Raw genomic sequence first — 21920 nt, 5'->3', positions numbered from 1 at the left:
ATTTGCGCTATTCATTGTGTGTAGAAAGACCTCCAGCTGAAAAACCTTAGACGACGATGATGATGACAACGAAGGAAAGTCTCTCTAGTAGTACGGCAGCTAGTTTGAATGAAATGCCCGGAAAAAACCAATTGGTAGACTCAGTTTAATATTCACTGAGGCAATGGAAAAACGTGCACTGGCCAAACTTGACGACAGACAGAGAGACCGAGAGACAGAAGAGACTGACTGACTGTCTGCTTGGTGGGCGGCAGCAGGTTTGCTTTTCGCATTTGCTTTTGCCTTTTGAATGGCGCAATAAATTTTAATCAAAATTAAAATATGTATACACAATAAACTAAGCAAAGTGCCAAGCCAAGCATCCATCTACGAATACGATTGCGATTGCGAGTACTTTGGGCCACTCGCAGCGCGTGTGTGCTTCTCCTCTTCTTCTAGTCATTGTCATTGGATGCATAGAATAGCAACCCCGTTCTACCCCTCTACCCCTCCCCCGCATCTTAGAGGTGGGATAATGCCAGAAAAAGCCAAGGAAAAGAGTTTATACTTATACCGAACAAGGCTGATAAGTTATTTGGCTCTTATCTCACTTTATAGGTAGCTCAACCTGATAGCCGGTTTTTTCCAGAGCATTTATGAGCTTAATTAGTTGTTGCGATAACGACAGTCAGATACCTACATTAGTCTCTCTCTCCCTCTCCCTCTCCCTCTCCCTCTCCCTCTCTCTCTCTATCTCTAGCGATGTACACAAATTGCAATTAAAATAGCCTCTAAAGGGTTGCCAAAAATAAAAGACAAACGAGCTTATCATGTGATTAGATAGCAGCATTTCTTATTTTTGTTTCTAGCTTAAGTACGAAAAATCTTTTTGTTTTTGTGGAGGGTATCTATGAAATTAATTTACCCCAATTGAGTGCCAGGGGATTGATGTTCATGTTCATGTATGTGTGTGTGTGGATTAACCCACTTAAAGGCCCGACAGTCAAAGCCAAAGTCGACACTTTCAGACACATTCTAATTGGAGCAGCACACAGGGAAATGAATGGTGGGAAAAATGAATTAACCCAACAATTACAACATACTATACGACGACATACAAATTGATAGAGACAACCTTGCGCATATCCTGCCTTAAGTTGCCTGACGACAGCTTCGATCCGCAGCTAGAACTTATCTATTAATGACGCCATTCGAAACTAGTGAAATGCGTAAACCAGTTTTTTAGATTTTTTCAAGTGGATGATTTTAGATAGTCGCGAAACCTGATTAATTTTGGAGAGTTTATTATTATGAACAAGACTTTAGACGACTAATTGTTGACAATAAATTTAGCCAGTAAAATTTGCAAAAATAAATTGGGGATAACAATTTGAGCTGCTTCCCGGTGGAACTTATGACTTCCTCATAGATAGTATGCTCAATCTCTGGAATGTATCTGGATGCTGGGAAATGCGAATGGAAAGTGTCAACGGTAACCTCAACAGCAACGTCAACGTCAGCAGCGTCAGCAAAGCGCGCATTGAATTGTATTTAAATTATAACAAATTGCGGCCAGGCATATCTTTTGTATGCTCGCATTTGTATCTGTATCTGAATCTGTATCTGTATCTGAGCTGTAGCTGGGTGTAAGTACCGGCAATTGTTGGTGTTGTGGTGTGGATGGGCATTAAATTAAATAAAAATTTAATATGACAATTTAAGTAGGAGATGCAAAGATGACAAGTGCCATCTAGCAGGCGTCTTTTGCACAATTGAGCTACATTTTCATCTTGTCAACTGTTTCAATTGTCCTCATCATTTGCAGTATGCGATATATAATAACATACTATATACTATATATGCGATACGATGTACACACATCTACGATTACAAAGTTCCATCATTAAACACTTTTGGGCAAGGCCAAGTTTCAAGTGTGGCACACAGCATGTTGCATATTCTGTTCGCTTTTCGCTGTTCTCTCATCATTATTGATGTGGAAAATTTTCGTTGTACTCTTCAGAATATATTTATTTACTTTATTCCAAAATACACACACAATCTAATTTTGTTTTTTTGAGCCAGTTGGCAACAATGTTTTGAGTGTTTATAAATCATTCAATTGGCCTGGTCAATACATTTCACAACGAATAGCTAAAGATTTTTATGTGTTATGTCATGCTATTTCCGCTTCATTTGCAGACGTCTCTATGCTCTCTGTGTCTCTGGCATCAATCTCAGCCTCAGTTCAGCTCATCTCATCTCATCTCGTCTCGCTGATTGACTCCCACAAGATCTGTTGCGTATGACAGTAATGCCTTGAAATTGCGGTAATTGTTCTCTGTCTGTCTGATGCCATCAACAATGCGTGTCGTGAGTGCATAAATCGGAGCTCAGTTCAACTGAGGACACAAGCAGCTTGTTAACTTGTTTGAACCAGTTAAGCCTAGTGTCGAATGTCAGGATATGTACAATGTACATAGATAAAAGAGCAACAATCCCAGCCGCAATTCAGTTTGCATTATGTTCCATTTAAAATTAATTATAAACACATGAACGAGCACACTCGAACTCTTCAGCTCTCTCTCTCTAGCTCTCAAATACAAATTAAAATTCTTTCAAGTGGGCAATTATTATGACACACTGTGAGGGTCACAGAGAATACGAGTTGACAGCGCTCTAATCGCTGTTGGAAATGTGTTTTCTAGTTGACACTTCAATTGCCAAGTTTGACATATTGAATCACAACTTTATTGGAGAGCGATTTATTGCATCTATTGCGATTTTACAGCTATTGTTCATTTTGATTATTGTTATCAAGTTGTAAAATGTAAGTACACAACTTTATGGTGGAAGTTTGATTTAATGAATCGATATGCAAATTTGCAATTGTATAAAGATATTAATATTCTCTCTGACATGTTATTATAAGATAGGTAAATCATCTTGAATTTATCTATTTTGCAGCGTCGAAAATTCCTTGCATTTTCACAAAAACAATAAGACCTTTTTGACCGCTGCATAAAATGAGTTGTGGGCGGAGATAACTCGCATATTTTATTACTGAAGTTCATTTGAATTTATGCTCTTCGAACATGCATAATCGTAAACTGGTAAACCTCTAAAAAAAAAAGAAAGAAAAGGGAACCTAGTAGCAACCAGTCAGTGTGAGGGTCAGACACCGACCTCTGGGGCCTGGCGACAGTCAGCAAATGGACAGTCGACAATCGACAGTCGCCAGTCGCCCTGTCTCCAGTCGGGGGTCGATCGATTAGCCCAACACCCAGCTGCTACTACTGACTATATACATACATACGTAACATAGCACGAATGTGTGCCACACAAAATTATCTATGAGAGCGAGAGAGTGCCACTGATAAGCGGCAGACCGAGATAAAAACAATGTAAAAACAATATGTTATGGTTGGCAAATATCACATGTGTCTCATAAATGGACAGGTAAGAGATGAAATCGACCTTACAAGTGCTTGAAATTGGCAGAAAACAGTCAAGAGATGCAGATAATTGGCAGTTGCATGTGAAAAGTGTTCTCAGCAGCAACTGCAATTGCAAACTGCAAGTGATAAGCCTCATAAATAACATGAGATAGCATTGGAGACACTTTGATAACCTCAAATAACAACATAACAAGCTTTTGATTAGACATTTATTGGCATCTAATTGAATTCAAACTGCTGTTATTAATTTGTTGGCACGCTTTGATTGTCGCTGCCGGCTAAAACAAGTGCACAAAGTCGCAAAGCAGCGCGATTTGAAAATAAATTCTGGTATTTTCCAGTTACATTTGTCGGCGGTATTATTATCGCGATTTTGCGGTAACAAAAAGAAAATGTCACAGGCAAGCCCCCATTCTAACTTTGTGAATGAATTTATACTTGTAGTATTAATTGATTTTCGAAAATCCAACGAAATCCAGTTAGAAATATAAATACATAAATTGAGTTATCATTTCCCCGGGGGTTCTGCTCTGCGCTGCTGTTCGTTCAATAGATTAAAATAGTGAGACTGCAAATCTGTATAAAATAAACCAGGGATAGATCATGGAAATTATCAGATAGTATTTGTCTTGACGCAAGCTGAAGCTCAGTGCTTTGCAATGCTTTGCTTTACTCAGCTTTGCTTTGCTAGTAAATTGACTTAAATTGAAAGCGCATGACTCAGCATATGAAATAATGCGGAGCGTGGAGCGGCAAGGGATGGAGACAGTTCTCTGCTTTGCTCTGCTCTGCTGTTCGTTATGCCATGCCAGCCACATACATTATACATAATTCTTCTCGATGCGGATTTTGTGCGTGAAAATCATAAGCTACAGTAAAACCTCCCCGCAAATGAAACGCTGCTCAAGCGAATTGTGTTATTCGTGGCGCTTTAAAGTATGCAACGTTTTCTAGCGTGGATCTAGGACTGTGGCTGATGTGGTTTTCCAATTGGCGCGACAGTGTGACCAGCGCACACCACAAACCCTCATCGCAATATGCTTGGTTAGCGTGTAATTAAGAGCTTGAACATTTGGAGGGAAAAGCCTGTTTCAATAATTATCAAAGACAATGTGGAAAAAAGACGAGTACAAGAAATAAAGCGTGTGTTTGTGTGTGTTTGGCGATTTGCTTATAATTAGCAGGGCACGACGCGCCCCAATGACACCAATTCCGGAAAAAAACCAAGCGAACGAGAAAAAAAGAGAAACTGAATTGAACCGCAGAGGGTTGTTTCGAAGCCAGTGTCGTCTCTTTTTCACAGCCTGAGAGATTCCAATACTAGTAGCAGTATATAAATGGGAATTCAAGAAATCTGTGCGACTGCCTGGCGAGAAGGAAGCAAAGGCGAAGGCGCAAGAGGGGCTGTGTATTGAGAGGGTAGGCGTGGCGATGTTTCGATTGCATGCCAACAGAGAACACTCGAAGGAAGAGGCATAGACACTGGAATTGTACCGGTTATGTAAGCCGTAAAGCGGAAAATTTCCAGGCTATAAAAGTAAAGCTTTCGCATTCCAGGCAACATTGTACATGCGAGCGGGGCAAGAGAGCAAGATGGATGAGAGAGAGCGCGCATGCATAGGCAAAAAGGGGGCGAATCACTGGAAGATGGCTGGAATGCTGCGCATGACAAGAACGACAACAACAACAACTATGACAAGCAGCAGCAATTGTGCTACGCTAGGTAAACGTAATCGAAAGTGCTGTGCCAGGTGAGTGCTCTTCACATTGGGCCATTTGCGTTAAGCTGATCAAATAAACGAGGACTACACACAACGAGCACACCTGAGCAGCACGAAAGAGAGCACAGCCAAGAGAGAGCAAGAGCAAAAAAGAGCACAAGCAAGAGAGAGAGCGCTTACGTGTGTGTGTCAGTGTTGCCAATTCTTCTGCTCATAAAATAGCTAAAGTAACATATTGAAAACGCTAGAAACCGCCAGACAATTAGGATTTCTTTATAAATTTCGTCAATCATGCCCTATTCTGGTGCAGTTTGTTCGATCCCGCACAACAATCTCAAATGGTCAATGGGCTGACCAATGAATGTGCAATATGGTGTATAAAGTGCCGCCTCTTGCTGGCAGGTTTTTCAGAGACAGTCGTTATTTTGTTCGTCTGTGCGCAGATGACGAAGACTTAGCATGCGTGCAATTCACAAAATGGTGCATTTGCAATATTTACAAAAGCATTTTGGATCATCGGCTGCATCTAGAGGCAACCAATTTTTAAAGAAGGGGTCTTGCAACTAAGCATGACGCGGTTTTGTTTATAAAGCATTTTAAGCCCCACACGATCGTTTTGGAAATTGTGAAATACCCAGATGGTCATGTATATAGAGTATAAAACTAGCAAAAACTATAAATCGATAAAAATGCAAAGATCTTTTGGCATATCGATGTTTTTTACCATTGCAATGCAAAATTACTGCAAGGTTTTAAAGTGTGGCATAGTAAAACATAAAAATACACAAAGGTACCAGATGTTTTTAAAAAACTAAAGTTCCATCAGTTTTGTTTTGCAAATAGCTATAATTCCCGCTAGCCGCTAGTTTTGAATTTATCCCGCAGAAAACCGTCAGATCTAGCGGGGAAATAGCTAAATTGGCAACGCTGGTGTGTGTATGTGGCCTGTTCTCTTTCTCTCGCGCGCATTAGATGTAAAACACAAAAAAACTCATTTAGACCAAACACAGAGCACAAAACCAGTTATCTGCTGCTGAGCCACTGGGCCAACTTTGTTTTATTGATCATGGCGTTGCATTGGAGCACGCGTGAGTGCGCTCTCATTGCTGCCAACATTGTTTTTAACCAGGTAAGAAGCCTACAGCAACAATGTTAAGCAAGCAGAGCAGCTCACAAAAATTATCGTAGTGCTTTGTTTAAGCCCTTCCAATAGGATTAATCTACAACGCACAATATGCGGAGCATGAACAACGCCCGCGTCTCCACCCTGCTTTTAGCTGGCGGTTAGCTGGCTCAACCGCCGAAGTCGCAAACGCAGCACCAGCAGCAGAAGCTGCTACTATAAACAAATTAATAAACTTGGCGTCGCCTTAGGGCGTCGGCTTTGCTGCATTACTAACAGACAAAACCAATAACACTCATACACGCACACACTCGCACTCTCACGCACACGCACACACACTCATACAAATACGAGTTTCGATTTTTCCACATACAAAAAAAAACGCCCGCTCAGCGTTAATATTGTTGTTGTTGTTGTTTGTGAAGAGCGCTGATACGTTGCAAAACACACCTCAAACTTCTAACACACTTTCTGCTTCAGAATGTTTGCATTTTTGAATTTTCTTCTTTAGTCACTGTTTGTTGCACATGTTAACAATTGTTTGCACTTTTTTTAAACTTAATTAACTTAGTTTTATTACAAATTTTGGCTTAATTATTGCGCTCAGCTTACCTCGTAATTCGACCTCACTGCCATGTTTTATCGATATGAACTGTGCTATCGATGACTTAATTTCTTAGGTTTCACCTCAGTGTTGTATAGCTTTCAAATTTGTCTGTTAACAGAGCGCAGCTTGCGTTAACATAACGGTTGTAGTGTTGAGCAAAATTCAATTAAAAAAAGAAAAAGAAATTAAATTTCATCTAATCAAATATTGTATAACTGTTAAAGTTGCATCACAGCTCACATACGATTAGAAATATTATTTAGGCCAGTGAATATGTCGTTATTTAAAATGCATTGCATGCTTTCAGGCTCCAATATTAATGTTAATTTACAGTGCTGAGGCTATCGCTTAATGTTACAGTTGTCTGTTAATACCATATTCACGACCGTTACAAAAATCAAGCTTGAAGATAAATTTAAAATGAAACCTTTTATTTGAGTGATTTGACAGCATTTCAGTAATTATGACACAGGTCCAGTGAATACTCATAGCCCAAAAACGTTGCCGCATTAAAGGGTATCGCACGCGCCAACAACATCCAGCTGCCTCGAAAAATACTTTGCCATCCATATGCTCGAAAATTGACACGGACACAGTGCAAGATGCCGCGGAACTTGTGATTCTCATCTGCCTGCATAATAGTCTTGACCACATCGAATGGAATAACACAGACCCACGACAAGACACCAGCCCAAGCACCAGCGAAAGTGGTGACCACCAGATTAATATTGGAACCATCGGGATGTGCTCGACGTTTGCGCACAAATTGCGTATTATCCAGAAAGTCTGCTGCCTGACGATAGACCAGCATATATATGCCATATGGTAGGACATCGCTAGCAAAGAATTATTAGTAATTCAGTCGAACTGTAAGTTGCATCTGACTCACCGACACATCATGGGCAGAAGTCCGCGATAAAGACCAGAGATGCCATCATTCTTGAGTATCCGTTTAAACGTGCCAAAGGCCGTTCGTCGCTTCCCATAGATGTAATCATTGTAGTCTATAAACATAATCGAAATTAGCAATTGCTGGCGAGGATTATGCTAGGTAAACTTACAACAATGTGTCTGCAGTCGCACCTTAATCAGTTCCATGGGGCAGGCAATAAACGATTGCACAAAGCCGGCCACCGAGCCGGCCAAGAACATGTTATGATACTCCAGCTGCTCTCGCTGATAATCGCTGTGACAAACGCGTCGCAGTTGCCGCAGATGATTGCCATAGATGCCAAAGAGAATGGAGTTGATGGCGCCCGTTGACATCATGGGAAACATCATGCCTCTGTAGAAACCGTTGATCTTTAAAGCGTTGTTAACTGATCGCGATCAGCTGGCCAGCCATCACATCACCACTTACCCCATTGTTGCGAGTGTAGATCTGTTGCACGGCCGTCAGGACGGATGTGTTTGAGGCCTGTTGCCAGGTCTTGATGGTGTCGAGTGGATGGGCAACCAGCACGCCGCAAGCACCTGCATGAGGCATAATAATAAACAAATATAAACAAAACAAATAAACAAACTAATATTCAGTGTTCTATCCTATAAGTCACCCATAAGTAATTTTTAGAGCAATAGGAACTGAATTTAGATCTTCAGACAAATTTACCACACAATATCCCGCATAACTTTCAAGTTTATTCCCTAATTTTCATATAAAATAATGAAATAAAAGTATTCTTACATAAAACCAATATGAGTAATTTTAATACCAGCAGAACAGTAACTTTAATATTAAATGTTTTGAAACAGAATTGTAATGTGAATTGAATCAAACAAACCTTGAAGCTCTACCTCATAAAATCTTCCAGATTAAGGAATTATTTTATAGCGTCAGTCGAATATTACTACTACTAAATACTGTGAAAGATAGTTTCAATCTATTAATCTCAAAATGCCCTTCCACCCTTCTATATCATAGCAGGGGTATTATTATAATTAAAAAGTTTTAGTACAATATTGCAATAATGTAAAGCATGTGGCCCCATGATGCCTCGATGCGGCACATGTTGCCGCATGACGTTGCCAAGAAATTCGATTGTGTTGACCAAAAATACGCCTCGTAGATCAGGGGCGCCTTCACATGAACTTGACCGTGACGTCGCAGCTGTCTGCGGTAGCTGCTCTAGCTGATAATATTGCTACTGTTGCTGCTGCTGTTGCTCTCGCTACTCCCTCAACAAGTGTCGAATATGGCTGTGGCTCAGCTTTAGCCGCGGGATTGCGTCATTCAAAGCATAATAACATGCGACAGAGAGTCGAAAACTTACCGCCAATACAGCCAGCCACAAAGTCGCAATAGTTCTCCCACTTCATTGCATTTGTTGTCTTTCGCTAATAAATGCAGTTGCGAATTTATGAATTGTCCGAGTTATTGATTTTTGTGTTGTATTTGTTTTTCAGGTAAGGTGTCTCGACTGCATTGAGCAGCGGCAACGGAGGAACTGCAATCCAATTCGCAAGTTGTTGTACTGCAGTGTTAAAAGCTCAACTGCTTTGCTGAGCTTTTTTGGTTGCTCTCAAAAGCTGTCAGCTATAAGCGAAATACCACGACGAGAGAGAGGGCAACACACAACGAAAATATGTATTTGTTATTAAATGTTGTTTTTATTGTTGTTGATTGATCTCTTTGCCTCACACTGCCTCGTGTCTCTTTCGTTCAAATTATATGCATTATTTTTTTGTTTTCTTTTTTTGTCTTTTTTTTTTGTTGAATTTGAATCGCTTTTCTGATTGACTTCCTTTGCGCCCAACCAACTAAACCTGTGTCGTGTTTTTATAGTCGTTTATATTTTGTTTTTTTTTTTTTTTTGTTTTTATATATATTCATTCTCATTTATTTTTTATAATTTAGTGTAATTGTAATGTATTTATGGTTTTTTTTTTTTGTGTTTTCTTTTTTGTTTTCATTTTACTCAGCATAAGATTTTGTTTAGTTGTATCTCTAAAACGCAGCGTTCGTGTGCCAAAGGAAACAAATTGAAAACCTAGCACAACGAACCAAGACTCAAGAATAATGTTTTTCTTTTTGCATTTCTCTTTTGTTTTCTTTGTTTTTTTCTTTTCTTTTCTTTTGCATTGTTGTTGTTGTCATGTCATATACGATAGGTTTTTTTTACAAGTCTAGAACATAAGAAAATATTTCACATTTTATAATTATGCAATATGTTTAATATTGTTAAAGCGCCTTATTTTTGTTTTCTTCATTTTTTTTTGTTTTTTGCTGTTTTTGTTTAATGTTGTTGTTGTTAATGCGACTTTATTTTGTTTTTTAGTACAGTTTTTTCTCTAAAAGTACTTAACGAGTTTTGCTTATACTTTTAGCTGGCTTTTAAGCAGCTATTTTTCAACATGCTTTTGTTTTTTATTTATACATATAAATACATAAAACTATAGTTAAGGTTATAATATAATTTGAAAAGCGGGCTAAACATTAACTCAAAGTGCAACAAAACAAAATCACAAACACAAATTATAAAAAAAAAAATTAAATAAACAGGACCACATCTCTTAGACATATATATGTAAATATATATATATTTATTTAAATATATATATAAATGTATGTAATATACACATATACTGCATATATGTATGCATATGTATTTCATTTATCAGGCATTAATTTTAACATTTTTTCGCTTTTTTTTCATCTCTTGTTTTTTACAGTTTGCATTTTTTTCTATATAATATTTTTTTGTTTTTGTTTCCACTTGATTGGCATTCCTATGTGAATTTCAACATTAACTAGAGAGGGCGCAAGATGGATGTACTTAATCTTTTCATATCATTTCTTTTGGTTTTGCTTTCTTTTCTTTCTAGGGGATAATAGCTAAATGATTTGATTGATGGCTATTCTGCTGGGAACTTTTTGAATGCTCCGCCATATCTTCTTCGCTATAGTCCTAATTGAACCAACTATTGTTGTTCTGTACTTGATGTTGTTGTTCTTTGTTTTATGTTGTTGTTTGGTGTTTTCTTTACTTTTCTCATGGAGATGGCAGTCAGCAGTTGCATCAACTTGCCACAAATAGATATAGTAGAGTCTCTATTGCATTGGTGTTGTTAGGTGTTATTTGTTATTGCAGTTGATCCATTTTATTCGTTTGTTGGTTGTTGTTGATGTTGTTCTTATTCTTGTTCGCGGAATTATTCATTTAAATTACACTCTAATATAAAGATGCAAAACTTTCATACACACTTTACTTAGTATTTAGATCATAGATTGATTCTGCTTATCAGATTTTCGTTTTACTAGATGACAGTTTAGTTTTTTGTTGGCGTGAATGATTAACGCAGTTTTCTCTTGATTAATTTTGTTTTCTCCCATTTTGTTTAGGTTCTTATGTTTTTGTTGTTGTTGCTGACGTTTACAAACATATTTGTTTAATAATCATAATAATAATAATAATAACGCATTTACTTTTTTGTTTTTATTTCTTGTGGTTTTTCTTTTGTTTAACGCTCCGTCGTTTTGTTTTACTCGTTTTACTTGTTCATATGTATTTATAATATTATAACTTACGTTTCACAGACACAATTCAATATTTGTATGCATGTATTGTTGTTCTTGTTGTTGTTGTTGTATGGTATGTTATAGTTATAAACTATTAACTTCTGAATAATATGCATACCTAGATACTTTCTTCATCGAAATGGGCGTGTGTGGTGTGAATCGAATGTGAATCTGAGTGTGAGTCGAATGAACAAACATACATACTATGTACTTAGTAAACATATACATATACATTATTATTTTCATTTCCATTTCCATTTGAATTTCGCATTTTCATTACTAGCATTATCGCTTTATTATTATTTAATATTCCGTTGTTGATTATGATATTTTTGTTAGTATGAGGAGTGCTCCTAAGTATGAGTGTGAATCGATAGATGAACAACTTTTCTTTCTTACTTGATTTTTTATAGCGGAGCGTCACAAAAAATTTAATTAATATATCTTTCGTCCTATAATATTTACAATGAGAAAAAGTTCCTTAAGCGAATTCTTTAGAAATTGTGCGCATTTCATTGGAATACAAAAAAAAAAAGAAAAAAACAGTGAAATCAATATAAACAATCTTAATTGTTTTGTAAAAGGTACAAAACAAAACGCAAATGTTGAAAAACAAAAAAACAACAATTTAAATTTGAAAGTTATGTCGTGGCGCTCCCTAGGCATTATTCATTATATTATCCGAGCTGAGCTGAGTGTGAGTTATGAAATTAATTATCGAAAAAATGATTTAGTGGATGACAGACTCTATGTGTAAGTATGTGTGTGAGTTGTGAAACGGTGCTTTACCCTTAAATCATTAGGTTGCATTAGGTTCACTAGAGACTAACGACATTACTTTAATGTTTACTTCGGTATTTAGCTTACAACTTTTTTACAGTGCATTTCATTTTCAGAATTATTTTCTTTTTTTTTGTTTTGTTTTGTTTAGTATTATATTTATCGTTTACTGCGCATGCGCAACTCATTACTTTTTTAATTAGTTTGTAACTTAGAAAGAGACTCTATTTTGCACACATACATATACTTACATACACATACATATACATATATCATATATTCTTGCATTTTTGTTTATAGATCAGCATTTTGTTGTTTGTTATGTGGTAAACACATATATATATATATAGTATGCATATGTAATGTTTCAGTTTTAAGCCGTTTCTCTAGCCCGATTAGCTGTATTTATTTTTATATTTTACGTTTTTTTTTTTTTTTTTTTTTTTTTAGTTTAGTTTTACTGATGAACCCCGCTAAATTAGTTGTTTGTGGACTAAGTTAACATTCTCTTAGCACTTAATATATGTTTTGTTTAGGTTTTATATGCTTATAGGTTTTTTGGGCCAGTTTTGAAAGTATTTTTTGTTTGTCGACGACAACGGCAACGTGCAACACTTAAATATAGGTAACAAAGTTAAGCATAGTCGCTCGATAAGTCTACATATATACCTACATATATATATCTATATAAATATACATACACACATATACATACATACACATGTATGCATACGTACATAAGTATATATACATTGGAAAATTCAGTGGAAAGTTGGTACTGCTGTCATACCAGACTGCTAAAGTTCTGAAATTTTCGAAACTTCATTTTTTTGTTTGTTTGTTTGTTTTTTGTATCGTTTTCCATTATTTATAATGCTTGGCCATGGGAGCAGAAAACGTTAACTACAGTAGAGTGTGTAACCGTAACTGTATATGTATGTGTGAGTGTGTGTGTGTGTGTTGCTATTTTAGTTATTAAATTTTATCTCTCAGTGTTGTGTGTGTTTTGGGTCAGCGCTGTTCTAGGCTAGGGGGGTCTCTAGCAACACGTCTAGTTATGTTTTTCTTCTTCATTACGTTTTAATAATAATATTTTAATGCGTGTTCAACAATCAATCAATCAATCAATCAGCTACATTTTTCGGCTCGCTTTCAATTTCACATACTAACACTTTTACGCTTTATTCAATTTGTTGTTTCCTTAAACCTAATTAATAATATTTTTTTCTTTCTCTTGTAATATATATATATATTTATATGTATTTATAATATGTGTGTGTGTTTTGTATTGGTGTGTGTGTGTGTGTGTGTATTGTGTACGATTTATATATTATATAGAATTTTGATGCCGCTGCATTCAAAACGCAGCTACGCACGCTGCACTCATCAAAAGCATATCTAGGTTAGCCACGCTCTCTCAATTCAATTCAATTCAAATTCACAACGTACAGCAGCTCCAGCTCCAGCTTGTTGGTTTGGTGTCTTGTTAAACGAGTATACATTTTTTTTTTAATTACCATATTTGTTGTGTGTTTTATTAAGTTAAGCATACGCTGCATTGTTTTCATTTAGTTTAGTTATTGTGTGTTTTTGTTTTCTTCTTCTTGTATTGTATTAACTATTTATCGCCAGCTCAAAAATGTAATTTCTCATTAATTTCTTTGATTTACTTTGACGTGTATTTATGTGTGTGATTCTGTATGTGTGTGTGTGTGTTGGGGTGTGCTTATGGTTGTGGATGTGCGTGAGCCAGCAGACATTGTTACTGTATGTGTGTGTGTTGTTGTTGTTCGTGTTGTTCTCATTATTCATCTTGTTTGCTGTGTTATTAATTTTGCATTTTTATTGTTAGTATCAAGCGCGCATTGCGTTGCATCTGTGTTTAGTTGTCTGCCTTCTCTGGTTTGATTTTTGCTGTCGCAGGATTATTGTCACCACCGGGGCCGCCGCCACTGGAGAGGCTGCCGCTGCTGCTGCTATTCGACTGTTGCTGATGAGAGTTCATTGCGGCGGCTATGTTCGGCGGCTGGAGTGACGTTGACGCCGCCGCAGCTGATCCACTGTTGGATGTTGCAGCGCTGCCGCCTGCGGCACGCCCGCTGGAACGATTTGATTCGAGTTCGTGCAGCTTCTTCCACAGCTCTTCGCGATCGCGTTCACGCTTCTTTTCCCTAGAAGAGCACAAGCATAACATTTAGTTTATCACCTTAAACACAGTTTAAAAATTTACATACTTTTGCCTTTCCGCCTTGTAGCTGGAGGTTAGCTCATCGAACAGCTTTGAATTCATTTCCATAAACGTTTTCAATACATTGTAGACCAGGGCGACGATGGTTTGATTCCAATGCTCCTTGCTAATGCGATATAGCGCCGGGAACATGATGGGCATTATGACCGCATTGTTCTCCTCAATCAGCGACATGGCATATTCATTGTTCCAGAGATAAAGAGCACGTTCAGCAACCTAAAACAAAAACAATGTGTTAAATATTGTTGTAGATGATGTCAATCAGTCGTCGCATACCTGAAAATGTGGACTCGAGACGCATTTGGCAATCTGCCGAAACAGTGGCTCCTGTATTTTGACAAATTGCGGCGGATCGATCACATCCAAGATCTCCTCAATTTCGCCCAAAAACATGACTTCTTTCTGGGAGCAGGTCTTGGGCCAGAACTTGAGTAGACCACGCACCACAGGCTCGGTGAGGAATGGATCCTTCTCTAGGAATTGTACAATGCAATACGCCAGCTGTGCATGGTAGAGCGACAGACATTTAACTTTGTGCAGCGGCAACAGAACCTTAACCAGAAATTGTTTGTGTTCCGCCTTCAATGGCAAGGCAAAACCGTTGATAATGCTGCAACAAAAAACAATAGATTTAAGAAATGTTTTTAACGCATGATTTTAAAGCGATCAAACTCACCTGCCAAGAATCTCAAGCAGCTCGCCAACGCCATTGAAATGTTCCGTTTCATAGATGAATTTCAAGAATATGTTGTTGATCTGTTTTCGTATAAAAGCGCGTAATCCTAAGAACTTCCCATAGATACGATGCAAGACCGTCTTTAGAAAGTCTCGCTCGCGTGGATCCTCAGAATCAAAGAGTTCCAATAGCTACACCAGCAAAATGCACATTAATATTTGTATTTAGATTGAAATTATGTCTGAAACTCACCTGCAGCACAAACTTTTGATCGATCACACGTTTGCCAATGGTCGCCTGAAAATCTTGGGATTCCAGAAAGCGCAAGAACACCTCGTAGACGAGTTGCAAATGCGGCCATGATGCCTCCAGTGTTGGATCATCCTCTTCCGGATCAAAATCGGGATTTTCACTGGGCGGCAATGTGCGAAATAAATTGCAAGATATCTAAAAGAAAACAATAATATTGATATTGATTAATATAATACAAATTTATGTTTAAATGTTATTTATGCCTACCATGCGTATTATTTCGGGATAGACCGGCTCCGTGAGCACGCCACGCCCATGTGTTATATAGGTGGATAGATCATTGAGAGCAGCCCGTTTGATTTCCTTGCCCTTTAAGTCCGTTACCGGATCCATAAAGTCAAATGATACGCAGCACTGACGTAATTTCCGTATAAAGAGCTCCTCCTGTTCCAGGCTCGAGCAATCGGCTAACAAACGAAATTTCGTTAATGAAATGTTTTGGTTTGAATTTGAATGAATGTAAAATTACCTTTTAGTGGCGGCAATTGCTGCAGCTCAACATCCTGAGAGTTTCTGTAGCGCGAGGAACCTTGACTTTTTTTACTTTTCTTCTTAAGTGAACGTTTGGCGAACGGGTCGATTCGATCCACAAACGTGCCCGATGACATCTTTTCAGATTTGGGTTCGTTTGAATCGATGGCGGTCTCCGTGGCTGTCTGTGTGGTATTCAGCTTGCCGGCTTTAATTCCAACGCTTGCCAATGAAGAAATTTGATCGTCCAACGCCCCACCGGCTGCACCAGATGCGCCCACCACGCACACGCCCACACCCACGCCCTCGTCGCCGTCTTCGTCGAAATCGCTGCTGAGGATCGCGACTGGTTTTTTGTTGCGCGATTTGCGTAGCCAGCCAAATATTTTATGTGTTATGTTGGCGACTTTTGCAGTGGAGTTTGGCGTTTTGCAATCGTTCGCTTGACCCTTTCCACGCGATGTCCTTGTCGGTATTGCGATATCCTGATCTACAACTCGCTGCTGCTTCTGCTGCTGCTGTTGTTGTGGTATGTTGATGGCGGTGGTGTTGATGCGGTATCGACTTATCTTGACATTTATTTAATGATCGATTTCTGGTTAGAGTAGGAAGGTTTGCTCACTTGACGCCCAAGCTCTCTCTTCTCTTGCTTAGTTCAATTTTCTCACTTGACGCAACTTGTTGCTTTTGTGTTAATGGTTTAAATTCGTTACACTGCAAATATGACAATAAGATGAGTCATTAAGTGTGAAATCTGACGCATATTAAGTGCATATCATCTGTAGCTCACCTCAGTGTTTGCTTCGTTTTCTTGTAGTTGCTTAATGGAGGGATTGTTGTATTTGCTGTATGCGCCTTCTTATTGTTGTTTGCTTCTTTTTCAGTTACTGTAATTGTAGTTCTTGTTGTTGCTGTAGTAATACTCTCGCTTAGCTTCTACGTTCCTTGTTGCTCTGAATGGCACATTCAAATGTGTGTATAAGAGAGAATTATCTGTCTAAACTGCTTTCGAATATTTTATTCAAATATTCTCATTCTCTCTCATGCACATTTCGTTTTACTCGCTCTCGCTCTCTTTCTATTTCTTTGCCTTTATTTTTTATATGGGGTACATCTGTGCCTATGTGTGTGTGATGGTGTGATGGTGTGTGTGCGAATGCGAGTGTTTGTGTGTCTCAACGTGGTTATTCTTTTGGCGTTATCGCTTGATTTTTTGGTATCACATGCACTGCAATTGAAAAGAACACGGAAAATAAGTTAATAAGCTTAATGTAAAACAATCACAGAATATATCAAAAATCCTTATGAAGTATGTAACACAAAATCAATGTCTGTCACGAGTAGTTTACATACTCGGCTGACATTTCCATCTATTTTTGTTTTTTGTTTTTTTGCTTTGTCGTATTGTTATTTTGATTGTCTGTTTTGCTGCTTTTAGAGCGCTTATCTAATCATCATGCTGGCCGCTCTTTTCCGCTCTGGCTTTGCTTTGCTATATCTCCATACCGTTTGTCAGAGATAACAGCTGCGACATTGGCTGTGATTTCAGGTTGCCACCCAACAGCTTGTGTTACCAATTGCAATCGCGCACTGAGCCAAATGTGTGTGTGTGTGTGTGTGTGGTTTCTGTTTCTCATTGGTTTTTTTTTTTGCGAAATGACCCCATAAACTGGAACTATGTCTGTCTGCCAAAATGTAAATGACGCTGCTCATCTGATGGATGGGTGAATGGATGCCTGCCCTCCCCTTTCTCTCCTCTCTAGTCAAAGCATTCGATTCGGGCATCCTCATCTCGATGACCGCAAAATGCGGGCCACTCTTTCCGAGGCCACTCTTTCCGACTCGTTTGAAATATGTTTCATTTAAGAAATTGCAAATCGAAAATGTCATTGCGTCGATTTCACTCAACTAGGACACACAGCACTGAGCACTGAGACTGAGACAAGGACACAAACTTGTCTCTCTCTCTTGGTTTTCAATACTTGTTTATTTAGTGCAAATGGGTTCAATACACTTTGCCAGACTAAATTGCAATCATATCGTATCTCAATCACAATGTTTATATACGTTTTGATTAGCGAATCGAGTAAATTGCGTAAATTAATCGAATTATAATCTAATCTTTGCTACATGCATAAAATGAAACACTTTATATGTGATATCGACGTACTGTCTGTATGCAAAAAATTAAAACGAAACTTTAAGTGGCGTCTATTTAGCATAACTAGTAAACAAATATGATAAAGTTGAGGTACAGTTTATTGCAATTTGGCATGCAGTGCAGTGGAGAGAACGTGTTAAACACAAGAAATAGGTAACCGAGTCTGCTTTTGTTATGCCCCCGCCCCCCTTTTAGCACTGGCCACAGGGCGTATGAGTGACAGCGAGCTGCTGACAGCTGATGGGATTGCAAATGGAAATGTCGAGTCGGGTCGCGTGGGCAGCAGCAGCAGTTGATTCTCATTGACAAACGACAAGTTTCAATGTTGAGGCTGGCCGGAACTGCAGACCCAACGCTCCCCTCTCCTCTCCTCTCCTCACATAGAGATGTCATCAGTGAAAAGTTTTCCTCGAAATTCGCCCACATTTGGTATGTGATAAAAACAAATATATTTTAAATAAAGGGAAAATGCTTCACACAATAATAAGCACACTTTAAAGTGGGCAAAGCTTTAATTAAATTTAATATTAACAGCAACAGCAACAGCAACGCATTGAATTGAAGTGAAATGTAGTGAAGAGGAAAACAACAACCAGAGCAGCAGCGAACGGAACCAACAACAGCTGGAAATACAATTACGACCACTATATAATACTGAAGGTACAATTATTAAGTTATTTTCCCAGCCAACTGAAACGTCAACCCAACAACTGGCGAGTACAAAACGAATGTATATATTATGTACATTAATTTTATTTAAGGGCAAGTCCAACACACACACACACACACACATATGCACGATAACAGTTAAATAAATGCTTGAATCGCGCATAAAGTTATATGACACCCAGATACCCTGTATCGTTTTAGAAAATTTAATTAAATTTTCCATAATATAAGTACAACATTATATACATACATATATAGATAGATATTTGTACATGGTGTAATCGAGGACACATGCTTGCTATAGGGAGCAACTTGGCTCGACTGAAAATGCCTTGCCCATTGGGAGAGAATGCGGTCAACACTACGCCTATATTCTATGTTTCATGTGTAGTTATTTTCTCTATTTGAACGCCTGACCTTATGACTTTATTAGGCAAACAACAACAGCAACAACAACAGCAAAAAGGGAATAGAAGAGCAAGACAAAATAAACCAACAAAATAATGAGACAGGTTAGTGTATTGTTGTTGTTACTGCTGGCGAGTGTGTGTCAGGCATTTTCAAGATTTTCTTTCAACGCTTGGAAAATCGTCGTCGTCGTCACCGTTCCACGTTCGCCGCCGTCATCGTCGTCATCTGCGATGGCGTCGCTAATGACTAAACCTCTACGACGACGCACCCACCTAACTCCCCCAAAAATTTTCCTATCTATCTTTCCATCTCTCTCGCTCTCTCTCTCTGTATCGCTCTTTCACTCACTCGTTGCGTTTGGCGCGTGTCTATTGATTTTCCAGACATAATCGATATATAAATATTGCAACTGCCTAAAACTTTTGCCAACTGTCACTCTATGAACCACAACACAACCGCCCCCTCTTCATCTTAGACCACCCCCCTCCCTCCTCATCCACCGCACCCCTGAACTGACCGAATTCCCGTCCACACCTATTTTCAAGTGTCCATTTAGTTGTTGAACTGCTTCTGCTTCGCTGTCATTTTCGTTTTCGTTTTCATTCTCGTTTTTCACTGTTTTCTTTTTATTTTTTTTTTGGTCTCTGTTTTCTGCCTTCTGCCATTTCCCTTGACGGGGCGCAGTGCAAATATTTAATGAATTATTTCATTGCTCGATTCCGATTCCGATTTGATTGCGCTTTCTGTTGCGCCGCATTCCCTCGTCTTGTTATTTTTTTTTTGTTTTCTTTCGCTTTGTTATTATTATTTTTCTTATTGTTGTTGTTGTTTGCACGACAGCAGTAAAAATGTCAATTGAAAATCAACGTTTTGTTATTTCAATTGCTTATCAAATGTGTGTGTGTGGCCTTTTCGCTAGTTTTGCTTTAAAGAGTTCTTCGCATATATATGGCCTGACTTTTGCATATGAACTTTGCTTTTGTTATCGATGTTTCATTGCCAAGAAGAAAACAACTGAATTGAAATCGATTTATCGCCGCAGAAATCACAAACACCCAAAAGCCAATTTCATCAGAAGTTCTCGAAGGGTGCATTAAATAAAAAGATTAATGGTTGAGCCATGTAATTGATAGTTTCTAATTTGCAGCATAAGTACGGGGTTTGTTTGTTGCTGCCACACACAGCACAAGCACAAGGGGCAACTAAATTGCGCACTGTTTTTCCGTCTTGCTGCGTACTTGAAAAGTGTCTCAAGAAATTGGCATTGGCTTTCATTCCTTTTAGAGAAAAGGAAGCGAAGGGAAGGGAAGGGTGAAAGCAAGGAAGGTTCGTCAGAGCTGCTGTAAACTACGCAGTAATATTTCGTGCACGTTTCCTAAGCGCGTGTGGCATGTGGGAAAACACACTCAACACACACACACACACACACATACTCAGCAAAATCCTGACGCGCGAGTTCAGGGGCGTTGCTTCGTGTGAGTATCGCACAACACAAGTAGCGTGGCTGCATCCGTCAGAAAATTGCACAAAGAAGAAAATGCGCGTGTAAAACCAGAAAATGCGTCAAGTGTAAATGCATTCAAATTGTTGTGCCAGGCGAGATAGCTAGAGAGAGAGAGAGAGAGAGAGAGAGAGAGAGAGAGAGAGAGAGAGAGAGAGCTAAGTAGTGGGTGTGTTGCAGGCAACAAAAATACTTGTACGTTGGCAAGTAACTGTCCCCATCAGTTGCAACGTGAGCTGCCTCTCTGATGATTGTCCTAGTTGCACACACACACACACGTCTTGCATCTTGGATGCCAAAGGAAATATCATTTAGTGCATTCAAAATGAATTTGTTGGGACCTTGACCTTTTCTCGGGTTGATCATTAAGAAGACAGCGCAACATCACATCACATCACATCACGGGGCATCACATTAAATCAATCACATCAGCAGTTGTCATCCAAGTTCAAAAGTTCACAGAGAGCAGAAGGAGGTGTGAAATGCAGAATGCAAATGTATCTGTATCTGTATCTATGTATCTGTGTTTGTTCAACACGCATGCTTATGTATCTGCCAGAATAATGCGCTGTTAAATTTGCATAAAGTGAAAGGAAATGGAACAATAAGTTTTATAAGATTTCATACACAGCACAGCCCCAAAGAATGCAGCACAGCAAAAGAATCGAAAGTTTTCACTGTGTCTGTGTGTGTGCGTGTTTATGTGTGTGGCTGCCTCAAGGCAGCTGATGACAACAACAATAACACACATTGTGGGTGACTGAGACAGAGAAAGCGAGCTACACATTTGCCTGGTCAGTTGAGGGGGAGTCAAAGAGGAAGAGAGGGAGGGGGAGAATACAGCCTGGCGGGTTTATCTAGCTCTGCGCTGGTTTGTTGCTGTTTTGGTTACATTTTTCTTCCTTTCTTTTTCAACATTCGAGGCTCTCTCCACACACACACAGCCACTCGACATTTTTTTTGTTTTGTTTTTTTGTGGGAGCTGCGCGAACTGCATTTTTTATTTGTTTTGCTTTGCTTTTCAGTCACTCGGTAAGCAAACACACCACACAACACTCGCATTAAGTATGCATATTCATAGAGTGTGTTCATATAGTATTCGCATCAAGCTATAACAACATTACCAACCATTCTCTCTCTCTCTCTCTCTCTGTCTCTGTCTCGCGTTGTGTATCCCTATTTTATGGGAATTGGGTCAGTTACTAAAACAATTTAATCAGTATGCAAGTATTACGAACAATTCCACAAATAGTTAACTTCCCTTATTGCAGACTGCAAAATCAATTT

General features: G+C 38.6%; 3 protein-coding genes across 4 annotated transcripts in view; all 3 read right to left on the bottom strand.

Moving 5' to 3' along the window:
- Window positions 1-6932, bottom strand: part of LOC133836864 (sodium/potassium-transporting ATPase subunit alpha) — a 30360-nt gene extending 23428 nt beyond the window's left edge. Inside the window, 1 exon segment of the mRNA XM_062267452.1 lies at window positions 6894-6932. Within this exon segment, the coding sequence (XP_062123436.1) occupies window positions 6894-6917 (24 nt within the window). The 5' untranslated portion in view covers window positions 6918-6932.
- A 366-nt stretch (window positions 6933-7298) lies between these two features.
- LOC133836867 (solute carrier family 25 member 45) lies at window positions 7299-9628 on the bottom strand. 2 transcript variants are annotated; one of them, XM_062267454.1, is made up of 5 exons: window positions 9159-9628; window positions 8249-8361; window positions 7950-8190; window positions 7778-7892; window positions 7299-7724 (listed from the first exon to the last, which is right to left on the bottom strand). In XM_062267454.1, exons 1-5 carry the CDS (start codon window positions 9202-9204, stop codon window positions 7343-7345), a joined length of 897 nt encoding a protein of 298 aa, XP_062123438.1. In that variant the 5' UTR covers window positions 9205-9628; the 3' UTR covers window positions 7299-7342. The 2 variants fall into 2 exon arrangements, with proteins under 2 accessions (XP_062123438.1, XP_062123439.1); XM_062267455.1 differs by lacking the exon at window positions 9159-9628 and having other exon boundaries at window positions 7950-8173; window positions 8249-8362.
- Window positions 9629-12286: 2658 nt separating this feature from the next.
- Window positions 12287-16469, bottom strand: LOC133836746 (serine/threonine-protein phosphatase 2A 56 kDa regulatory subunit epsilon isoform; the record flags this gene model as incomplete). Its single annotated transcript, XM_062267335.1, has 7 exons — window positions 12287-14355; window positions 14419-14648; window positions 14709-15042; window positions 15109-15299; window positions 15361-15555; window positions 15628-15827; window positions 15890-16469. Coding segments are annotated over 7 exons (2019 nt in total), but the record flags the coding sequence as incomplete, so codon positions are not given.
- Between the last annotated feature and the right edge of the window lie 5451 nt (window positions 16470-21920).

The sequence above is a fragment of the Drosophila sulfurigaster genome, chromosome 2R, assembly GCF_023558435.1.
Source record: "Drosophila sulfurigaster albostrigata strain 15112-1811.04 chromosome 2R, ASM2355843v2, whole genome shotgun sequence".
Classification (NCBI taxonomy): Eukaryota; Metazoa; Arthropoda; class Insecta; order Diptera; family Drosophilidae; genus Drosophila; species Drosophila sulfurigaster.
The sequence above is the reverse complement of the archived record's forward strand: the minus strand, read 5'-3'. Positions and strand labels throughout refer to the sequence as shown.